Source organism: Suncus etruscus, chromosome 18 (assembly GCF_024139225.1).
Source record: "Suncus etruscus isolate mSunEtr1 chromosome 18, mSunEtr1.pri.cur, whole genome shotgun sequence".
NCBI lineage: Eukaryota > Metazoa > Chordata > Mammalia > Eulipotyphla > Soricidae > Suncus > Suncus etruscus.
In genome coordinates, this window is record NC_064865.1 from 2,179,956 (window position 1) to 2,199,758 (window position 19,803).

The following is a 19,803-nucleotide window of genomic DNA, read 5'->3' on the forward strand; positions in this document are numbered from 1 at the left end:
ATCACCCCCCGGGCTGCTAGAGTAGGTGGTCCCCTCTTTGTCTAGCTTAATATTAGTGATCATATATCTGTTTGGTCCTGGTAACCTCCCTTGTTTCCCCCTCTATTTGAGAGGTGGTATGATATATATTTTAGAGAGTCGAATACTGTGGCAGAGATCAGGAGCAGAGGCTGTGTGTGTTTACTTCTATTGACTTTTTCTGTACCCAGCAGACCAGGTCAAATAGCTCCTCATAAGCCACAGGATTGGAACATTACAATGTACACTGCAAGTCAGTGCTTCATGATTATGAACAAATAACTAAATGCACAGTTTTAGAAACAAATAAGAACTTGACATTGGGGCCGGAGAGATAGAATAGAGGTGGGGCATTTGCCTTTCATGCAGGAGGTCATTGGTTCGAATCCCAGTGTCCCATGTGGTTCCCCCATGCCTGTCAGGAGCAATTTCAGAGCCTGGAGCCAGGAGTAACCCCTGAGCACTGCCTGGTGTGACCCAAAAACCACAAAAAAAAAAAAAAAAAAAAAGAACTTGACATCAAGGCTAGGTAGATTCTTTCAGAATGAAGTGCAGTTTGTTTTGCCTGGATAGACCCAGGTGCTGCTGGGACTTACTCCAAGAATGGTTGGAAACAGTTCCCTAGCAGTGGGATTGGGAGTAGCCCCTAGTACAGTTTTTGGGGTGTGGCCAAATAAATAAATACACACGTTTACTTACATCCAATTTCTGAAAGGTTCTTTTGCTCAGCAAAGCTGTACCATGTGGTACCTCGTACTGAGGTTGAGTCCTGGGTGCTGGGCCCCCTCATACAGAGAACCTGGGGCTATATTCGTTATCCATAAATCAGTCTTTTGGAGACCAAAATTGTCAAAAATCAGTTGAGTTCAGCAAGTTAACTGGGCACATTTACGCCAGGCAGTACACTAGATTTCCAGGAAAGTAGAAACTGACTTGGGTTGGGAGAGATAGTACAGTGGGTAGGATTCGCCTTGTATGACACCAACCCAGGTTTGATCCCTACCAGCCCTTATGATCCTCTCAGCCTCCAGGAGTGATCCTTGAGTGCAGAACCAGGAGAAAACCCTGAGCATTGTCATGTGTAACCAAAAAAAAAAAAGCAAACAAACAAAAAACAAATTTAAAAAAATAAAGTGACTCTCATGAACCTTGTGAGTTGATGGAGGGAGTCGGGAAACAGGTGTAGGTCGTACACATGTCAGCTCTGCATGATGGATGGATCCTTACTAACATGTTTCAGATGTGTGCTGTAGGGATATAAATAAGCTGACAGTTTTGCCTGGGGACTGTTTTCTAATTAGGAAAAGTAATTACTATCCTCAAAACTTAAAAAGTTCTCCAATCCTGGGGCCGGGCGGTGGCGCTGGAGGTAAGGTGCCTGCCTTGCCTGCGCTAGCCTAGGACGGACCGCGGTTCGATCCCCCGGCGTCCCATATGGTCCCCCAAGAAGCCAGGAGCAACTTCTGAGCGCATAGCCAGGAGTAACCCCTGAGCGTCACAGGGTGTGGCCCAAAATCCAAAAAAAAAAAAAAAAAAAAAGTTCTCCAATCCTGCAGTCCAATGGCATGATAGAAAACCTTTTGTCTTTTAAGTAGAAAGACGAATGCAAAGCCGAAGAATTGAAAAAGTGACAAGAGTTTGCATCACATGCTGAACCAAGGATCCCATACAGGCAGGGAGAGGTACAGAATGAGGCTCATGCACTAGCCAGCGTGTTCAGTTCACCGATAGCCAAAACCGTCGCTTGTAAGTTTTGGGCTTGTGTTTTGGGCTGTACTCTCATCACTGCTCTCATGGACTTAGAACTGTTTTTATTTAACATGGAGCTGTGCCTGGTCAAAGGATCAACATCAGAGTATAAAATGGTTGCCTGATCATTGTCAAAGGGTCTTTGACAATGATAATGACAAAGACCAAAAAGGTCTTTGGGGCCAGAGAGATAGTATAGCCAATAGGACATTTGCCTTGCTGACACCATTGCTTGGTCACCATTTGCTGACCCGGGTTTAGTCCCTGGTACCCCATATGGTCCTCTAGGCCTCACCAGGAATCACCCCTGGGTAGATAATCAGGAGTAAGCCCTGAGCACCACATGGTATGACCCTAAACCCAAATCAAATCAAACAAAAAACACTCCATCATCAGGTCCCAACACTGAGCAACAGGCTACTTGGTCAGCTCTCTCTAGGGCTGCCCTCTGGAACCCCTGATTACCACTTGAGAGCCCCCAAAACTTTTTGTTTGTTTTCCAAAACTTCATATATATATATATATATATTTTGGGGGGGTCACACCCGTTTGATGCTCAGGGGTTACTCCTGGCTAAGCACTCAGAAATTGCCCCTGGCTTGGGGGGACCATATGGGACGCCGGGAGATCAAACTTCAGTCCTTCCTTGGCTAGCCTTTGCAAGGCAGACACCTTACCTCTAGCGCCACCTCGCCGGCCCCACCAAAACTTTTTTTAAAGATTTGGAGAATTAAGGTGTAGCCAGGTAACTTAGTAATGAAGCTGAAGTAGTGTACACAGTTGTACAGAATTATGCTTGAGATCGTTACGAGTAGATCTTCAATGTTCTTAATATACACACACAAATGGTAACTGGAGTAGGGAATGTAACTCAGTGGCAGAGTGATTGCCTTGTTCGTGAAATCCTAAATTCCATCCTAGGCTTCACTTCTACCCACAAAAATAATGTTGTATTAAGTTCCTTGTTAAAATCATTTTTTAGTATAAACGTACTGAGCCATGTTGATGCCTTACATAGTCTTTTTTTTGGGGGGTGTCACACCTGCCGGGGCTCAAAGGTTCCTCCTGGCTCTACGCTCAGAAATTGCTCCTGGCAGGCTTGGGGGACCATATGGGATGCTGGGCTTCAAGCCATCGTCCTTCTGCATGCAAGCAAATGCCCTACCTTCATGCTATCTCTCCAGCCCCACATGATCACATTTAAAACAGTAGAATGTCATGTTTGTAATTCATCAAGAATTGCACAATTCTAATGCTGGATGACCTTTAAAAAGTAGTACGTTTGTTATTTTTTTTGGATTAGCCTAGAATATGTGTTCTTAATTACAGATGGTCTTTGAGAACGCAATTTATTGTCTTGGTCAAGAGAGACACATTATATTCAGTGATGCTCAGGGCTAAATGCTATCTCTGTGCTCAGGAATCACTCCTGGTGGTGCTCAGGGGGCCATATTTGGTGCTAGGGACCAAAATCATGCTCAGTCACATGCAAAGGCAGACAGCTTAGTCTCAGTATTATCTGTCTATCCCCATGAACATAATCTCTGACAAACACCGCTGCTCATTTTAAAATCCCAGTATATCTTGTCAGTATTTATTATATTCATAGTTGCTTTTTGCTGTGGATAGGAAATGGCAGGATTTCTGCTTTTGAGAGTGGCAGTGTAAAACTGTCTTAAATGATTAATTACTGGTTGCCAGTTTATTAGTAACAATTATATTTGCCATTAGGGCCAGAGAGAGATTTCGGCAGACTGAGTTCTTGCTTTGCATGCAACAGGTCTGGGTTTAAGTCCCTAAGCCCCCTTGGGAGTAACTCCCAAGTACAGATGCTGGGTGTAGATCCCAAGCACTCCTTGAATGTGGCCCCGGAGAAAACCAAAAAACCTTAAATTGAAAATCAGCCTTTTACTCCAATATCATTAAGCTTTAACTTACTCCCCAGAACTCTTACCTTCTAGTTACGTGGTGTTACTGACTGGTCAGGCAAGGTCCTTCCATACCTCAAGGCTTTATTTTATTACTCTCATAGTTTATTGGTTTTTTTGTTCTGTTTTTGGACCACACCAATGGTCAGGGGTTACTCCTGGCTCTTCACTCAGAAATCGCTCCTGGAGAAGCCGAAGAGATAGCTCAGTAGGCAATTTGCCTTGCATGCGGCATACCCAGGAGGGACTCAGTTCGATTCCTGGTATCCCATATGGTCCCCCAGCCTTCCAGGGGCGATTTCTGAATGCAGAGCCAGGAGTGACCCCTGAGCATTGTAGGGTGTGGCCCAAGAACCAATCCATCAATAAGTCAAGTTTTAAAAAAATCACTCCTGGGAGGCTCGGGGACCATATGAGATGCCAGGGATTGAACCCGGCTCAGCTACATGCAAGGCAAAGGCCCTACCTACTGTGCTATTACTCTGTTCCCCTACTCTCATAGTAGAAGATCATTTGAAACACCTCAGATTCAGCAAAGTGTTTAGGAACTTGGCCTATCGTGTTTTTTGGAGGTTTCCTTTGGTACCTTAATCTGGTACCTTGCTATATACACCTACCCTTGTATGAAACTGTCAGTTTTCACTAGAGTTGGGTGAATAGAGGCTTAGAAATGTTTTCTTCAGGGGGGCCGGAGAGATAGCATGGATGTTAGGCGTTTGCCTTTCATGCAGGAGGTCATCAGTTCGAATCCCGGCGCCCCATATGGTCCTCTGTGCCTGCCAGGAGCAATTTCTGAGCGTGGAGCCAGAAATAACCCCTGAGCACTGCCGGGTGTGACCCAAAAACCACAAAAAAAAAAAAAAAAAAAAAAAAAAAAAGAAATGTTTTCTTGAGGACCATCTTTGCATCAGTCAGACAACATACCTGGGTGTCTGTCGCTTCTGACTGAATATTTGGAGAAGCATTTGTCATCTGTACTATGCAGAATTTTTTGTCAGTGCTCAGGGGGACCACATGTGGCTATGTGTAAGGCAAGCACCCTGTCCACTGTACTTCTCAATCTGAATCTCTTATGTACTTAGTCTTTATTGCTACTTGCAGACTTAGCTGATGACTAAAAAAACGGTGGTCAGGGTTGACTAATCTCTGAAAAAATTCAGTTAATCATGAAACTGGCATTTTCCTTTTATAATAGTGGACATAATTATGGAAATTTAGTAATGTTTCTTCTAAGAAAATGTCCTATTTCTCCACAAAAACTGACTACCTGAAGCAGCTTTGGCCTACTAAAACCTCTAGCTCCCTAACATTGTATTGTAATGAATAGTTGCAGTCTTTATCTTCTCTTTCTCTTTAAAGTCTTGGGGGCTAGGGTGATGGCACAGCGGATAGGGTACTTTCCTTGCACATAGCTAACCCAGGTTCAACCCCCTGCACTCCGTATGGCTCGAGCATTGAAAACTAGAAGTAGACCATGAGCACCACCAGTTGTGGCCTAAAGACAAACTTGACAAAGGGGAAGGGTCAAGGTGAGTTAATGGGCTAGATTTACCTTCCTGCAAAAAAGTTCAAAAATAGTTAGCAAGAGTTTTAAAGTTGAAAATAAGACTGAAATATGTTAACATTTTTAGGAATCTGAAGGGTTTTGTTTTGTAGTGTTGGGACTTAAGCAAGGCCTAGCATGTGCAAGGCAAGTGCTCTGCCACTGAGTCTAGTCTGCCTTTCAACATATTGATGCTGTTGCCAGCATGTAATCCCAGTGAGTCATACTGGGATGTGTCTTTTTTTTTTTTTTTCTCTCTCTCCTTTTTTAAAGCACCCGCGGGTCTCGAACCACCGGAGGTGATTGTTTTGCAAAGCAAAGCTTTGTGATTGCGAAGTAACCACTGAGCTAAGGCCAGTCCTGGGATGTGTCTTTAACACACATTTTAGTGCAGTTGTTAATGTGTTTACAGTCCAATGGTCCTCAAACTTTTTTTTTTTTTTTTTTTTTTTGTGGTTTTTGGGTCACACCCGGCAGTGCTCAGGGGTTACTCCTGGCTCCTTGCTCAGAAATTGCTCCCGGCAGGCACGGGGGACCATATGGGACGCTGGGATTCGAACCGATGACCTTCTGCATGAAAGGCAAACACCTTACCTCCATGCTATCTCTCCGGCCCCAAACTTTTAAGCTTTTTTTGTTGTTGTTTGTTTTTTGGGTCACACCCAGCAGCGCAAAGGGGCTACTCCTGGCTCTACGCTCAGAAATCGCTCCTGGCACACATATGGGATGCTAGGAATCGAACCATTGTCCTTCTGCATGCAAGGCAAATGCCTTACTGCTGTGCTATCTCTCTGGCCCCCTCCTCAAACTTTTTGTTTTGTTTTGTTTTTGTTTTGGGGCCAGACCTGCAGCGCTCAGGGGTTACTCCTGGCTATCTGCTCAGAAATAGCTCCAGGCAGGCACAGGGGACCATATGGAACACCCGGATTCGAACCAACCACCTTAGATCCTGGATCGGCTGCTTGTAAGGCAAAGGCCGCTGTGCTATCTCTCCGGCCCCTCCTCAAACTTTTTAAATGGGTCAGTTCACTGTCCCTCAGATCGTTGGAGGGCCGGACTATAGTAAAATCAAAAACTATGTACAGATTCCTATGCATACTGCATATATCTTATTTTGAAGTGAAGAAATAAAATAGGAACAAACGCATTATGTAGCCCGTGGGCTATAGTTTGAGGACCACTGGTTTATACAATGGTTTTTGACATTGTCTCCTGGGCAGGACAAAACAGTGACCCCAGAGAAATGAAAATAAGTGAGATGAGTCCCATGACATCCCAGCTTACTGTGGGGATAGAGTTTCCAGGCTCTTGCCTGAGAAGCAGGCACCCCAAGGAGTCTGGTGATGTTTCCAAGTTGCATTATGGAGCTGGGAGGTCAAAGTGGCCAAAAGTAAGGGTAGGGGCCGGAGAGATAGCATGGAGGTGCCTTTCATGCAGAAGAATGGTGGTTCGAATCCCAGCATCCCATATTGTCCCTGAGTCCGCCAGGAGCGATTTCTGAGCACAGAAGTGTAACCCCTGTGTGACCCCCCCCCAAAAAAAATAAAAATTAAAAAATTAAAAAAAAGTACTCAGGGTAGAGTCCCTGGGAAGATGCATACCTCCTGTCGAGAAAGCTCAAGAGAGTCCCCATGTCTGAACTCTGTAGCTGAAAATCCATCCATATCTGTAGGCAGGGAGATTAGATTGCTCAGTACCTGGGAAAATCACTGGAAAGGGCTCATTGAAACAATATTTGGGCTCAAACAGGCCAGAGAATAGTTTGTGTCCCCTTACTAGAATTTCTTAGTGCCTATGTTTCATAGAACATCCATTGAAGTACTGGAAGGGAGCATGTCCTCTGGGGTGGTGTACCTTGCATCAGGACAGCAAAACTTACAAGCTTCAGGGACAGCTGTTTACAAGAAATAGTGATATGCACAGACCACCAAATATCTATAGGAGTAACAACCAAAAGTCTCAGTACTAAATATTATGAAAGTGTCAAGTATCCAATTGAGAATGATCAGACCTGCAAAGAAGCAAGAAAATAGGACTTAGAATAAGAAGGAAAAGTCAACCTGTTGGGAAAAGACCCAAAAATGACCTTCAGTGATTGCATTCAGAGAGCAGGACATCAGAAAGTGATCCTGCACTGTTGCCATGGCAATAGTGACTGGGCTGTGTCCTTGTCTATCAACAACAATCAGAGAAAAGCCTCAGTCAGGATATTGTTCCGCAGATGGAGTGGTTTCTGTTGGACACTTAAGTACTGTTACAAGTTAAAAAAAATAAAATAAAAAGTTATCTCTATTTTGCAGAAGCCCAAGAGGAATGACCATAAATCATAAAGGCTTAGAAGATACATAAAAGATGAAACTTCTGGAGTTGGAAACTATAACGTTTGGAAATAAGAAAATATTAGTGTACTTGAACACTTAATAGTAGAAACTGTGTGAAAAGAAAAATCAGAGAGAAAAGACAAAGACAACATTAGTCAGTTGTGAGCCAACTTCTAGCATCCTCATCCTCTCATGTAACTGAGCTGAGGAGAAAGAAGGGCAAAAATAAAGTAATGGATCACATTTTTTCTAAATTGAAAGAAAATTGTATGTCTACAGACCCCAGAAGTTTTGTGAACTTGAAATAAAAGTAGCATTTAAAAAAGAAAGAAACGAAACAGTGAACTGTGGGAACATATCAGAATCAAATTACTTAAAATTAGCAATTAAGGGGGGCCGGAGAGATAGCATGGAGGTAAGGCGTTTGCCTTTCATGCAGGAGGTCATCGGTTTGAATCCCGGCGCCCCATATGGTCCCCCGTGCCTGCCAGGAGCAATTTCTGAGCCTGGAGCCAGGAATAACCTCTGAGCACTGCCGGGTGTGACCCAAAAACCACAAAAAAAAAAAAAATTAGCAATTAAGGGGGTGCGTCTAAAAATTAGCAGTAAAGAAAAAGTCTTTAATGTAGCAGAGGTGGAGGAAGACATGTACAAAAGGAAAAAGAGGGGCTGGAGAGAGAGGTAGGGCATTTAATTTGCATGCAGAAGGACGGTGGTTTAAATCCTGGCATCCCATACAGTCACCCGAGCCTGCCAGGAGCAATTTCTGAGCGTAGAGCCAGGAGTAGCCCCTGAGCGCTGCCGGGTGTGACCCAAAAACAATAACCAAAAAAAAAAAAAAACATTTGTAGAGATAGTACAGCATGTAAGGCATTTGTTTTGCACACTGCTGATCCAGGTTTAATCCCTGGCACACCATACAGCCCTCCTCCCAATCCCTGACAAGAGTAATCCATCCCTGTGTGTAGAGCCAGGAGTAAGCCATGAGCCCAGCCAGATGTGACCCCAAACCCAACAATAAAACCTACATTTGTAACGGGAGTGACATACCAAAATTCGTTTTGTAAAATATTTGAAATCCTGTTATGTTACCAGCTTAGAAAATCTTTAGGGGCCAGAGAGATAGCATGGAGGTAAGGCGTTTGCTTTGCATGCAGAAGGACAGTGGTTTGAATCCCGGCATCCCATATGGTCCCCTGAGCCTACCAGGAGGAATCTGAGTGCTGCCGGGTGTGATCCAAAAAAAAAAAAAAAAAAAAAACTTTGATAGGCAGAGCTAATTTTCTTAGCTAACTTAAATATCGGTTCTTAGAAACAATAAGATTTTGGATATGAGATTTAAATTTTTATGTTAAAAAATATTTTTGCAGTGTTTTGTGCTAAACCCAGGGTGCTCAGAGTCTGTTCATTACTCAGAATTTAGGACTGACCATGCTTAAAAGACCAGCCAGGGATCGAACTGGGCTCGGTTGCATGCAAAGCAAGCGCCTTACCTCCTATATTGTTTTGCCAGTTCAAAAATGCTTTTTAGTTTTTTTTTTTTTCATTTTGTTTTTTGAGGGATATACCCAGTATTCCTCTTACCACTGTTCAGGGGACCTGCATCAGTGCATGCAAGGCAAATACCTTACTTACCTTAGTTGCTGTACTGTTATTACTCTGGCCCCTAACGAAAACATTTTAGTAGCTTGTCATCTTCCTTCTCTCTCTGGCATGCAGGGATTGATCCCTCCCTAAAAAAATACTCTTGTCTGTGCTTTGAAATCTTCCATCTGAATGAAAAGAAGGTTGTTGTTTTTTTGGGTTTTTTTTTGGTACTGGGGCCATACCCTCTTGTGCTTATGGTTTACTCTTCTCTGTGCTCAGGGATCACTCTTGTCAGTGCTTGGGAGACCATTGGGGTGCCAAAGATTGAACCCACATTAGCATGTGCAAGACAAGTACCTCACCCACTCTACTGACTCTCCAGCCCCTAAGATATTTCTTTATCTGGCATATATTATTACCTGTGAGGGGAGGCCACTCCTAAGCAATGCTCAGGGAGTCTTGGGACCACTTTTGCTAATACTTGGGCAGTCAGACAGAGGGTCAGTTCAGTCTAGTGATGTACTGCTTCTCAGACCAAGCAGTACTTGGGGTCTTCCACGTGTTAGGCACAAAACTCGGGGTCTCGCCAGCCTCAGGTTATCAGTGTACTACATATTGCAGTAGAGTGAACTTGATTAGAATTTCAAGGGTTGGGGCCGGAGAGATAGCATGGAAGTAAGGCGTTTGCCTTGCATGCAGAAGGTTGGTGGTTGGAATCCCGGCATCCCATATGGTCCCCCAAGCCTGCCCGGAGTAACCCCTGAGAGCTGCCGGGTGTGACCCAAAAATAAAAAATAAAAAGAATTGTAAGGATTACCCTCTCTTCTTTGTTTCCTTGGGAGAAACACCAGTTGTACTCAGGCACTATTCCTCACTCTGTCCTTGGGAGGTGGAAAGGAGTGTCATTCCTGGTGGTGCTGAGCACCCTCCAGTGCCAAGGGTTGAACCTTGCTTGGCCTCTTGCATACGAACATGTGCTCTGCCTACTGAACTACTTCTCACTCCTACATTTGGGTTATTTTTTTTTTAAGTAGACTTAATAGTGAAGAGTACATGTATACTGTGAAAAGTGTGTCTTCTCTATCCTCAGCTTTCCCACCCCAAGCAGCTGGTTTTGTGGGTTATTTTGTTCTTTGTGTGCAAACGTGTGCACACAGTCTTCCATACACTCTCCAGTCTAACATCACAGCGTCCTTCTTTCTCTGACCATACAGCTTGGTAGATTAAGTTTGTCCAGCACAGCATCATGGTGAAAGCCATGTCGTAGCCCTGTATGGGGGGTATGAGGGGTTCCATCATTCGCTCAGTCTGTCTCCTTCTGGACATCTATGATTTAAAAAGATTTTGTGAGATACAATTTACTTATCAATAAATTTTACCCTTCTTTTTTAGTTGTTGTTTTGTGTCACAGTCAGCAGCGCCCAGGGGTTATTCCTGGCTTTGTGCTTAGAAATCGCTCCTGGAAGGCACAGGGATATGGCAGGGGTGGCAAACACGCAGCTCTCAAGGCGCATGCGGCTCCCGGCCAAAATGAATGCGGCTCTTTGCCTCTTATCATTATTTTGTATGCTGTGGCTCTTTGCCAAGTTTGGATTTTGTTCTGCTGCTTCTGAGGAGGGACCTCTGAGGAGAGATCTTCAAGCGCGTAGTCCCGTCTCTCATCCCTCGGAAATAACTGCACGGGCCAGCGAGCTGAGGGACCCGTGTATCACATGTTGTGTCACATCTTGCCATTAATTTTTAGTGTGGAGGACGCAGCACACCCTCACCATTACTGCATGATTTTTTTTTCGTTTGTTTGTTTTTCTTTTTTGGGCCACACCCATTTGATGCTCAGGGGTTACTCCTGGCTAAGCGCTCAGAAATTGCCCTTGGCTTGGGGGGACCTATGGGACACCGGGGAATCGAACCTCGGTCCTTCCTTGGCTAGTGCTTACAAGGCAGATACCTTACCTCTAGCGCCACCTGGCCGGCCCCACACTGCAGGATTTTGACCCTCACTCAAAATGGCAAAATGCAATATGTATTTCATATATAATTGTTAAAATTATATGCTTTTGTGTAAGTGTCTGTTTTGGCAGGGCAGGTCACTGCGTGGTGTGGCTCTCTGACTCTGACAGTTTAAAATTTTGGCTCTTTGTGTCGAACTTGTTCACCACTCCTGGGATATGGGATGTCAAGGGATGTGGGATGTCAAGATTCGAACCACCATCCATCCGGGATCAGCTGCTTGCAAGGCAAACAACCTACTGCTGTACGATCTCTCTGGCCCCAAAGTAATTATAATTATAATTAAGTAATTTTTTTTTTTTTGGTTTTTGGGCCACACCCGGCGGCGGCGCTCAGGGGCTGTCTGCTCAGAAATAGCTCCTGGCAGGCACGGAAGACCGTATGGGATGCCGGGATTCGAACCAGCCACCTTAGGTCCTGGATCGGCTGCTTGCAAGGCAAACGCTGCTGTGCTATATCTCTGGCCCCATAATTAAGTAATTTATTTTAGATCATTTTCATCATCCCTCCTCCTATCAAGAGAAACCCAGAAACCCCTACTCCTGGCATATAAGTTTTTACAGACTTTTGCTAAAGCCTGGATGGACTTTTGTTAATGCTGCACTAGAAAGGCATTGTTTGTTGTTTTTATTTTTTTAATATACATTTATTTATTTATTTATTTTGGTGCTCAGGGCTTCCTCCTGGCTCTATGCTCAGGGATCACTCTTTGTGGGGCTTTGGGGACCACATGTGGTGCTGAGGATTGAACTCTGGTTGTCTGTATGCAATTGCAAGTGCGTTCTCTGCTGTGTTTTCTCTGACCCTATGAAGTTAATTATTTTATACATTTAAGGAATGCTATTTGTTAGTCTTGTTTTAATGAAGAGGTTTTCTGGGTTTTTTTTTTGTTTTTTTTTTTTTGTTTGCTTTTTTTTTTTGGTTTTTGGGCCACACCCTGCAGTGCTCAGGGGTTACTCCTGGCTGTCTGCTCAGAAATAGCTCCTGGCAGGCACGGGGGACCATATGGGACACCGGGATTCAAACCAACCACCTTTGGTCCTGGATCGGCTGCTTGCAAGGCAAACGCTGCTGTGCTATCTCTCCGGGCCCAAGAGGTTTTTCTTGCCATTTGATTTTCTGCAAAGTGAGTAACTTTTTTCTTAGCAGAGTTCTTTAAGTATTAGAAAGAAAAATCCTCTGGGTGTTTGCTTTGCATGTGGCCAACACAGGATGGATGGTGATACGAATTCTGCATCCTGTCCCCCGAACCTGCCAGGAATGACTTCTGAGCAGAGTCAGGAGTAACCTCTGGGTACCACCAGTATGACCCAAAAACAAAAACAAAACAAAAAAAAAAAAGAAAGAAAGAAAAAAAATCCTCTGTGTTTTGTGTTTGCTTGTTTTTAGGGTCGGGTCATATTGGTTGGTGCTCAGGGTTTACTCCTGACTATATTAAGGGATCACTCCTAGCAGTGTTCTGGGATAATATGGGATATGGGGATTTGAGCCTGGGATATCTACATCCAAAGTAAGCACTACCTCCTTTCAATTGTAGAAGTTTTTTTTTTCCCTATTTACTTTTATTTTTGTCTTGAATTTTTATTATTAAGAACTTTTTTTTTTTTTTTTTTTTTTTTGGGCCCGGAGAGATAGCACAGCAGCATTTGCCTTGCAAGCAGCCGATCCAGGACCAAAGGTGGTTGGTTCGAATCCCGGTGTCCCATATGGTCCCCCGTGCCTGCCAGGAGCTATTTCTGAGCAGACAGCCAGGAGTAACCCCTGAGCATCGCCGGGTGTGGCCCAAAAACCAAAAAAAAAAAAGCTTTTTTTTGTCATTTGTCAGTGTGGGGCTAGAGTGGGTAAGGCATTTGCCTTGTGTTTGGCTGACCCAATTTTGATACTTGGCATCTCATAGGGTCCTCCGGGAGTCGCCAGGAGTAATTCCTGAATACAGAGCCAGGAGTAATACCCAAACATCACCAGTGTGACCCAAAAAACAAAAAGGAAATCAATAAAATAAATTTGTCAGGAGCAACAACACAGTGGATAGGGCATTTGCTTTGCACACAGCCAACCCAGGTTCAATTCACAGGATCCTATATGGTCCCCGAGTCTGACAGGAATAATTTCTGAGCCCAGAGCCAGGAGTCACCCCCTGAACGTCACCAGCTGTGATCCAAAAACAACAACACAAAAATTGTCAATGTTTTGTAACTTTGTGACATACTAAAACTTAGTCCACTACAAGATTATTTTTATGTTCCCTCACTCCCCCTCCCCCATGAATTACTTTAGTAATTTAGTTTCCCTCCTTAAATTCAGTTTGACTCTTAGATTCCTTTAAAATTTAATTTTGGGTGAGATATGGAGGAATGGTATCCCTTCTTTTCTCTATATGGCTGGTGTCCTTCTCCACTGATTTGATGTGCCACTTTACACTGTGTTCTCTTTTTTTTCTTTTGGTTTTTGGGTCACACCCGGCAGCGCTCAGGGGTTACTCCTGGCTCTATGCTCAGAAATCACTCCTGCCAGGCTCGGGGGACCATATGGGATGCCGGGATTCGAACTGATTACCTTCTGCATGAAAGGCAAACGCCTTACCTCCATGCTATCTCTCCGGCCTCTACACTGTGTTCTCTTGATTAAAAACTACAGTTCAGAACAAGCTAAGAATAATTTAAAATAATAGCTTTTGGGGCTGAAGCCATATACATCAGATAGGATGCTTGCCTTGTATACAGTCAACCCAGGTTCAATTCCCTGCACTCTCTGGTATCCAGAGCCAGGAATAACACTGACCACCACCAGGTGTGTCCCCAAAAACAAAAATATAGCATTATTTTAAAATATTATTTTTATTGTTTTTGTTCCTGTGGTGTTGATGGTGTTTTGGGACCATACCCAGCATCTGGGGTTTACTCCTGTCTCAGTGCTTGGGGATGGTTAAGTATTTATATATGATGTCCTGATCAAACCCTGATGGCCACATGCAAAGCATTGAGACTACCATCTCCATGTTTTTGAGTGCCAAGTCAGGTGCCTGGAGTATTGGTTTCTGAATGTTTGTTGTGCCAGTCATCATTCTGAAGGGTGTTGTGAATCCTACTGTCATAAACTATTACTGAGGCGAGTATATGGCTGCATTGCATCAAACCAAGAAATAGTTTTGTAGTTTTTTTATTTTTCAATGTTTGGACCACACCCGGCATTGCTCAGGGGTTACTCCTGGCTCTGCACTCAGAAGTTGCTCCTGGCAGGCTTGGAGGACCATATGGGATGCCGGGGATTGAACCCAGGTTCGTCCCAGGTCATCCACATGCAAGAAAATGTCCTACTGCTGTGCTATCACTCCGGCCCCATAGTTCTAGGACCTGCCAGTTATAGGAGAACTAGTCTTGACATAGCCTTATAAAACTTTTCTATGGATAGGGGCTGGAGAGATAGCATGGAGGAAGGGCATTTGCCTTGCATGCAGAAGGACGGTGGTTGGAATCCTGGCATCCCATATGGCCCCCCAAGCCTGCTAGGAGCGATTTCTGAGCGTACAGCCAGGAGGAACCCGAGTGCTGCCGGGTGTGACCCAAACACCAAAAGAAAAATAGAAAAAAACTTACCTGGCAGGGTAGATACCCTGATTACGAAGGTGGTTTCCCCAGGGCGAGGCTTATCCATTGCACTCCGGATGTGCTGACCCCTGCGATTCCCCCCCCCAAAAAAAAAAACTTTTCTATGGGAATCGAAAAGATAGTTTAACAGGAAAAGTCTCTATGCTTTGCATGCAGAATATTAGGTTCAATCCTTGGCACTGCGTGGTCCCCCAAACACAGTAGATGTCCTCTAACACCCAAAAAATAAAGAATTGAAAAAAGTTCATCTGTTGCCAGAGGTCCATTTATTGATTCTATGATGGCTACTTTCTATATATTTTAATTTTGATTCTGGGCCATACCCAGTGATGCTTGGGCTTTCTCACAGTTCAGTGTTCAGGAGTCACTCATGGTGGGACTTGAGGAACCACATGTGATGTCAGGGATCAAACTTGGGTCAGCAAAGTGCAAGGCACGTGCCCTACCTGCTACACTATTGCTCACATTACCAAACCTCACTTTGTTGTTTTTCTCAGTATTACTTAAAAAATATTTTGGACCACCAGCGGTGTTTAGGATTACTCTTGGCAGGCTTGGGATGCTGGGATCAATGGGTCAGCTAAGTCAAAAAGCAAGTAAGTGCTTTATCCACTGTACTATCTCTGATCCCTCCATGGTGGCCACTTTAAAGGAGCTGAAGTCATTTTTGTGTCATTCACTACTTTGTGAAAGAAGTCTCGGCTTGTTTTTAGTCTAAGTCATGTCATGTCAGGGCACTGTCATTTCCTAGGGGCCAGAGGAGAACTCAACAGGCTGAGCACATGCTTTGCATGTAGCTGACGGGTTTGCTCCCTGGCCCACAGATCTCCTGAGCACACCAGGAGTGACCTGACACGGAGCCTGGAGCAGCCTCAAAGCACTTTTGGATGTGATTCGCACCAGCCCCTCACCCCTGAAAAAAAAAATACAATTATAGATTCTACAAGTCTATTTCTGTGTATTTACTTTGATAAAGGAATAAGAACCACAGAATTAGATTCTACTGGAACTGGATTTTTACATTTGAAACTGTTTAAAGTCAGAAAAGTGTGCATCCTCTTTTTTGTTTCATCTTTTTTGTTTGTTTTTGTTTTGTTTTTGGGTCACAACTGGCAGCACTCAGGGGTCGCTTTTACCTCTGCACTCAGAAATTGCTCCTGGCAGGCACGGGGGATCATATGGAATGCCAGGATTCGAACCACCATTCCTCCTGGATCAGCTGCGTGCGAGGCAAACGCCCTACCGCTGTTATCTCTCTGGCCACTTTTTATCTTATTTTGTGGTTTATAGTACTACTAATAATGGTTTTCAGGGACATACTCTAACACCATAGCCCTCACCTGTGTAACCCTTCTCCCCCAGAACCTAGCCACATTCCTTTCTAGGCTCTACCCCCTCAAATCAACTGTGTGATTACTTCTACCACTATGTTTCCTTTGAACCTGAGTTGCTACCTCACTGTGTATCTCTAAGTGCCCACATGAGAGAGATCAGAATGTGTCCTTTAGGGGGCCAGAGTGGTATTGTACAGTGGGTAGGGCAGTTGCCTTGCAGTGCAGCGAACCAAGGTTCAATTCTGACACCCTGTCTGGTCCTCTGAGACCCACCAGAAGTGATTCCTGAGTGCAAAGCCAAGAGTAAGCCCTGAGCACTGCTAGTGTGGCCCCCAAATAAAACAAGAATACATTCCTTTAAAAAGTAGACCACTGGGCCTGGAGAGATAGCACAGCGGTGTTTGCCTTGCAAGCAGCCGATCCAGGACCAAAGGTGGTTGGTTCGAATCCCGGTGTCCCATATGGTCCCCCATGCCTGCCAGGAGCTATTTCTGAGCAGACAGCCAGGAGTAACCCCTGAGCACAGCCGGGTGTGGCCCCCCCCCAAAAAAAAGTAGAACTCTCGGGCCTGAGAGATAGCATGCAGACAAGGCATTTGCCTTGCATACAGAAGGACGGTGGTTCAAATCCCAGCATCCCATATGGTCCCCCAAGCCTGCCAGAAGTGATTTCTGAGTGTAGAGCCAGGAATAACCCCTGAGCCCTGCCGGGTGTGACCCAAAAACCAAAAAAAAAAAAAAAAAAAAAAAGGTAGAACTCTCAAGGCCCCAACTATAAAGGCTCCCAGACTTCTGCCCAGAGTGTGAGGCACTGGCTTGGCCCTGTACTTGGGGTGGACACTCCCACAGCCAGGCCTTCAGTTTGGTGGTTGAGGATCACGGTGATTGTGCACTTGAGTATGATATTATAAAAATACTTTTTGAGGCCAGAGAGATAGCATGGAGGTAAGGTGTTTGCCTTTCATGCAGAAGGTCAGTGGTTCGAATCCCAGCATCCCATATGGTCCCCCGAGCCTGCCAGGGGCGATTTCTGAGCATAGAGCCAAGAGTAACCCTGAGCCACCAGGTGTGACCCCCCAAAAAAATATTCTTTGGGAGAGTACCTGTCACGCAGAATTTGGGGAAGGCACCTGTTCCCTGTGCTTGGAGCCCCCGGTGGTGTGGCTTTGTCACGTGGAAGCATGTCCATGTGGGCTTCTTGTCTTAGTTGACCTGTTAGCACCTGGACCTCTTCCCTGACTGCCAAAGGTGCTGGCCACAGGTATCATGGAGCAGAGGAAGCGGAGCTGGTTATGTGAATGGCCTATGTTTTATTTATCCTTCAGCCAGTTGTTCTACTTTAAAAAGTGAATGTGGGGGCTGGAGTGATAGCACAGCCAGCCATAGGGCATTTGCTTTGCACACAGCTGACTTAGGTTCTATTCCCGGTGTCCTGTATGGTCCCCTGAGCCTGCCAGGAGCCATTTCTGAAGTGAATTTATGAAGGATATCAGTGGAACTCTTCTGATAAGAGTCACTTTGAAGGAAAGAAATGATTTCTAGGTGGCAGACTTCATTATTTACTGTCATTGGCTCCTTGATTCCAGATGCTAATGATACCTGCGAGAACAGCAGCATATGGTACAATAATGAACCAAGGCTACGCCAGTTCTCCTGTAGTAACTACAGGATTTAAGAGACCTTACCCAGAGTTTTTGTATTTTCAATCTATGTGATGGTGATTTTCCCATACTCCCTGCAGTCCTGTTTTCAAAGCCATATCATGTTCGTATGTCTGGTAGTGGGCCCTCCACTAGCTCCAATTTTTTTTTTTTTTGTGGTTTTTTTTTGGGTCACACCCAGCAGTGCTCAGGGGTTATTCCTGGCTCCATGCTCAGAAATTGCTCCTGGCAGGCACCGGGGACCATATGGGACTCCGGGATTCGAACTGATGACCTTTTGCATGAAAGGCAAGCGCTTTACCTCCATGCTATCTCTCCGGCCCCTGGCTGCTACCTTTTGATAAGCTTCCCCACTCTTTCTTCCTCCTGATTCCCCTGTCGCCTTTCCTCTTCCCTGAAGTTCTACTCCAACAATTGTGATCTCTTGCATCATTCAGCCACTGAAGGAATTCACGTCGCTGCTCCCCAACCCTCCCAACAACAAGGTCCCCCCATCAGGGGATACTTACCCCTTCCAGACCCTTTCTGAGGAAATCAAGTTTGCTTCCAGATGGCAGGAGTGAAGGTTAAGCTTGTTTGGCCTCGCCACCGGTGGGATGGGATCTCTGGGGCACAGGAGAGGAGACGGCAGTTTTAGCTGAGCAGAAACTCTTAGAAACATCCCTTCTGCTTCCATTGGGCGTGTCTCCCTACTGGGCATCTCTTCAGGATTTCATTCCTGCGTCCAACTGCCGTTCACAACTGCCCTTTCCAACGGCTCCAGAACTCTTGGCCCGGGCATTCCGTGATGTAAATTATTCCACGCATGGCTCGAAATGGGCGTGAAGCCGTGTTGCCAGGTGTCGGATCACTAGTGTAAGTTGTCTGGATCTCGGGGGAGGGAGAGGCCGGGGAGAACTGCTCTTGGAATTTGTACAGTGTGTGGCTGTTTCCGCTCTAGCAGCACACAGCAGAGTTCTGGCCCGATGCTCCCGATGGCTGAGAAGACAAACAGCATCGGGCCCGGAGCTGGGCTGAGCTCTGGCTTGAGATTTTCTACTTTCAAGATTCTAGCATTGGACTCTAGATTGTTTGGGATCGAACTGCAGCAGCGTTGCAGCCCTGGGAGGAACCTGGGACCTTGCCCGGAGCTGTGCTGCCTGGGGCTATGGTGCCTCCTCCTGCCTCCCAAAGGAGAGAACTGGCTTTTCTTGTTTCCTAAAGACAGCCAAAATATGGCCACAGCTCCGGCTCAGCCTGGTGGGAAACATCCACGCACACACTTCAGAGACCTCTGGATCCCCAGGAGTTTTTCCTAAAACAAATATTTCCCTGCGCCTTTTGTTCTTTATACATTTTGAGGACGTCACTGTTTCAGCTTGCGGCTCCTGTGGGACTCTGTGTGTGCCAATTCTGGGTTTGTTGTCTGCATGTCTTTTTGGCTTATAAGTTAAGGATTTGTGTTCAGGAAAAGCAACTTCAGTTGAAAACTTGAACACGCAAATGACCAAAGCGATGTTGAATGTCACGTTAATGATGGCCAATTAGAGGAAGACTCCCGTCAGTTTAGGATTTGCTATTTTTATGCTTTGCTCACACTGCCAGTTTTCCTTGGCATTGCTGAAATAGTGCTCTCTTGTGTTTTTTCTTCTAGTTGTCATGGATGATGATGATGACTCGTGTCTCCTTGATCTTATTGGGTAAGATGCTCCTTCCAAAATTAGGGCAGAGCAAGAATGTGAAGTTGGCTGTACCAAACAAATTAATAAGCCCATTAAAATAGGGCGGGGTTGAGCCTGGAGTGATAGTATCAAAAGTAGAGTACTTCCCTTTCTCACAGCCAATCGAGTTTATTCCTCAGCATGGCATATGGTCCACTGAGCCTGCCAGGAGTAATCCCTGAGTACCTCCTTCCTGGTGGAACCCAAAACCAAACAAACAAAAAATAAAAGTGGTTTATTTTTATTTTTTAATAAAAAAGAAACACCATAAGGATCTGATAGATGGTTCAAGGACAGAAGCTCCTGATATACCTACAAGAGGCCTGCGTTTGATCCCTGGTACCG

The 19,803-nt window shown here is 45.0% G+C and overlaps 1 protein-coding gene and 1 pseudogene across 2 annotated transcripts in view; both read left to right on the plus strand.

Moving 5' to 3' along the window:
- Positions 1-7,295: 7,295 nt before the first annotated feature.
- Positions 7,296-7,500, plus strand: LOC125996843 (uncharacterized; annotated as a pseudogene).
- Positions 7,501-18,538: 11,038 nt separating this feature from the next.
- The window catches only part of BICRAL (BICRA like chromatin remodeling complex associated protein), a 43,170-nt gene continuing 41,905 nt past the window's right edge, over positions 18,539-19,803 (plus strand). Inside the window, exons 1-2 of one of the 2 annotated variants that reach the window (XM_049764909.1) lie at positions 18,539-18,613; positions 19,392-19,437. In XM_049764909.1, the coding sequence (XP_049620866.1) occupies positions 19,397-19,437 (41 nt within the window). In that variant the 5' untranslated portion in view covers positions 18,539-18,613; positions 19,392-19,396. Of the gene's footprint in view, positions 18,614-19,312; positions 19,438-19,803 lie in introns of those variants that run through there. The other variant, XM_049764908.1, reaches the window with a different exon arrangement.